General features: G+C 39.4%; 1 protein-coding gene across 1 annotated transcript in view; it reads right to left on the reverse strand.

Moving 5' to 3' along the window:
• Positions 1 to 2,374, reverse strand: part of LOC308162766 (immunoglobulin superfamily member 3-like) — a gene marked incomplete at both ends in the record, with an annotated part of 26,402 nt that extends 24,028 nt beyond the window's left edge. The window contains 2 exons of the mRNA XM_080536908.1: positions 1 to 342; positions 2,305 to 2,374. The exon at positions 1 to 342 is cut by the window's left edge and continues 33 nt beyond it. Of these exons, the coding sequence (XP_080393034.1) occupies positions 1 to 342; positions 2,305 to 2,374 (412 nt within the window). The remainder of the gene's footprint in view (positions 343 to 2,304) is intronic.
• Between the last annotated feature and the right edge of the window lie 1,644 nt (positions 2,375 to 4,018).

Below are 4,018 nucleotides of genomic sequence, written 5' to 3' on the forward strand. Positions count from 1 at the left end.
CATAGGTGGCCTCTGAGTTTGGGGTGTGACACTCATACTGTCCCTCATCTCCTTCCTCTAGGCTGTTGACATGGAAGAGGACAGACGTCCCCAACAGACGCTCCAGGGTGATATCCTTATTCCAGACACGTCTGGAATAGACAGCGTAGGCGAAGGTGGAATCTCTGGTGCTGATGATCTGGATCTCCAGGTTGGGTTTCTCTGGCTTGTAGATGGAGAACTGGAAATCCTGTTGGGCCTCTAGGTTTGAGAAGCCACTCACATTGCAGGAGATGGACAGAGGGTAGCCAATCACACGATACAGTGGACCAGACTGCACCTCCACAAGCACCCTGGCCTCACCTGGACGGGGAAAATACAAGAAGAAATGTGACACAGACTGGTGAAAAGGGCTGCATGTTGGCAATTCTCAAGTTGCGCAAATTAGCAAAAAGCTTATTCAAAAAATATATTTTATGCGTTTTCCGTTTTTTGCATATTACGAAAGTTGAAGAGCCCACTCGATATAACAAACAACAGTTTTAGGATCACTAAATACTCATAATTAGTGAATTGGATTCACTGTCTCTTCTACCTTATGTTTTAGGATGCGTTCAAAAGCAAGGACTGTGTGATGATCATCTAATCATGTGTAGTTATGTGTTTTTAGCATGTTGATATTCTATCAGCATGTTTTGATGTGCTGAACATTGAGTTAGGTGTTCGTAGCGTAGTTCCTTTTTAGCACTAGCTATTAGCAGCTGTTTTGCCTGTGTTTTGAGGTGGATCAATATTCAAATAAGCATATCTTCTTCAACTATTTTCAGATGTATGACATATCATTTGAAAGTTTACAATCTGCTCTTTCATAATCTGGAAGAAACTGACCAGGACTTGAGGACACAAATGTTAAAATGCAATCATTTAAAACAGGATGGAATTACTTCAGACTGGTGAAGCTATTCTGGCCTTAACTTCTAGTACACTCTTGTCTTAACCTTCAATTCTGGTCTCTAACCTACTTCTGTCACCTCTAGTGTTTCAGAATGGTTTCAGTCTGCACTCAGTCACCTCTGCCACAATATACTGTAGGCTTCTCAATCCTGTACTTATGTCAAATTCTATACTCTAGATTCCATCAAACTCTCTCTAGATTGCGAGTATGAACCAGCATCTTATCAGTATTGTAACATACTCTCAGTGTCAGCTCTGTAAGAGTGAGTGGTGCTGCGTGCATGGCATTAGCGCTGCTGCAGAGGGAGGATTTGGAAGTGGAAATGAGAGCTATGTAATTACTGCTGTTTCACTGCAAACTGACAGAACTCATTTGCAAAGGTCAGTGTGTATGCATCAAGTGTAGACATTTTTTCATAGAGCTCTTTTGATAAAAAACAAAAGTGAATCATCCCCTGCGGGCTGTGCCACATCAATGATGTTTCACAACATTGCATCACTGTACTAAAGGGATTCAAAATCTGTGATTTTTTTACAGTGTCCACTTTAACATGCAACTCCTCAACACAGCAACTGATATATTTTGCTCTTTCTGACCTGTGTAAGTTCAACAAACACACAATATTGCACACCTTTCAAAAGAAATGAAGACCTAGAAAACATCTGGAGAAGGAAAACGTTTCAGAAAATCGCACCTCTTTCCAAAGATCCACCCAATCCACCCAACAGTACAGTATAGTACAGTGGATAGTGTACATAGCCTTTATTTATGTAAACCAGCTCCTTTCCCTTCTTGTTTTTTTAGTTTTTTTTTCTTTCCTAGCACCAGGGAAGCCACCCCTCCCAAATGTCATTGTTTGGTACCTGTACTATAGCAATGACAATAAAGACCATTCATTCATTCATTCATTCATTCATTCATTCATTCATTCATTCATTCATTCATTCATTCATTCATTCATTCATTCATTCAATATAGCCTTACCTAAGATTGCTGTTGCAAGAAAGATGTGGAACCATCTATACCGCTGCGACCATATATACTGAATAATGTATGTACTCACTGCAATGTAAACTGCTTTGGATAAAAGCGTCAGCTAAATGGCATAGGTTATTATATTATATTAATCTAATTGCTGGCCTATTTGTTTCTTTAATAATGTGTTCACCCTGCACCTAAAACATTACCGTGTTAATGATATATACTGTACATTGAATTTCTTTCAAAAGTGCATATTGTTACCATCCATGTCCCCCCTCTCCTCCTCAGGAATACAATCTGCATCCCAGTTCTCCACCATTTTCCTTGAGGTGCGACATGGGTGCTTACAGTAACTGGGTAATTAGGATGCAGGTATTTAATGCTCTTACCCCATTGGACGAGTCCACTCAGGTAGAATAGGAGACCGGTCCTCCACAGGTACATCTGGACACGGCCCATTCTGTCCCTGCCTGATCAATACACAGGGGTTCAACTACTACACGCCAACTACACGCCTGTCTCCTTAAAGACACACCAATAAAACAATGAACTGAGCTCAGACACCTTGGGCGTCTGTATGTCTGTGTCTGTGTGTCTGTCTGACGTCAATCTATGTGCTTGGTGTTGTAGTGTGGATTTGTCAGTTTCCTGCAGACATGCAAGAGGAAGTTAACATGTGGTTTTGTCTGACACGAACAGACCAGCGACCAATCTCAGAAGTGCACTGTGGTGTGAGTGTGAGTGTGTGTGTGTGTGTGTGTGTGTGTGTGTGTGTGTGTGTGTGTGTGTGTGTGCGTGTGTGTGTGTGTGTGCGTGCGTGTGTGTGTGTGTGTGTGTGTGTGTGTTTGTGTGTGTGTGTGTGTGTGTGTGTGTGTCTGTCTGTCTGTCTGTCTGTCATGTGCTCTATCTCTCTCCGACCCTAATTATTGTGAGAGAATATGATGACGATTACACCAGAGAAAAGATGCCATCTCAATATATTACTGTTGAATTCCAAATCAATTTGACAACTATATCATCTGTCTCAGCATGAAATGAAAGAATCCAGTACCATTAGAAGGCAGAAAATAGATGCTCCGTCAAAAGTCATGTAAGAGTGTCATCTAGTGGACAAAAGAAAACCACAGGGTGAGACAAATGTATGGTACTGGGACATTACCGGCATATTTCAATCTCTCTATTGGAAGAACATCAATAATTGATTGCAAATAGGAGAGCCTTGTTATTCCTTCATTTGTTACATTATGTTAATCAAAAATGCAGTTCATGAAAGGTTTATAAGTGACATCAAGTTCAACGTCAGTAAGGTTTTGAAAAATCAACCATCAGCAAATCATCCACAGAGCGCCCCTGTGTGGCTGGATTATGTATTGCAGCTGTTTATGCTCTGGGTTGAGGGCTAAGGATGGTTCAATGGGCGCTTTGTTTGGACGAAAACGGAACATTCTTCTTCGTGTGATCTAATTTGAATTGAGAATGTTTATTTTGGTTCCCTATACAATTCACAATACAGATATAAAAAATTTACACAGTCACAATGCATAACACCAGGACCAAAAAGGTGTAGGCTGAAGCCATGGCTTATTGCGCCTACCCTTGTTACATGTATGATTTTTTCCCCCCATGAATGCATAATCAAAACATTGAAACTTTTACAAACAAAATTTCAACAAAAAGTTCAAAAATACCAAACAAAAACTATATTTAAACCTCTGTTTTATACTTGTTAATCATCTTATTTTAAAATAATTTTTAAAATCCTTTTAGTGTAGGCCTACTACACATTTTCATTTCCTTTTCAAAAGTATTCCATAAGTTAACTCCTTTAACTGTCTTTGTTTTGCATTTGTTCTAATCTTTGTTTTCATAAACATACATATTCATCTGAGTTCGTTATTACTCTGTCTAACTTGAAATAGTCTCTGGATACAGTCTGGAAGCATCTTATTTTTTACTTTATACATTACTTGTGCCATCTAATTCCTTGATTTATCTAACCCTATTGTATAGGCGATCAACTTCTCCAGAATTGAGTTAATTGAGTCTTTACTTACAAGCGAGTTCGTTTAATCTCAACGAGACGTCCTTGATATAACTTCTAAG

The sequence above is a fragment of the Nansenia antarctica genome (assembly GCF_963989245.1).
Source record: "Nansenia antarctica genome assembly, chromosome: 7".
In the NCBI taxonomy this organism is placed as follows: Eukaryota; Metazoa; Chordata; class Actinopteri; order Argentiniformes; family Microstomatidae; genus Nansenia; species Nansenia antarctica.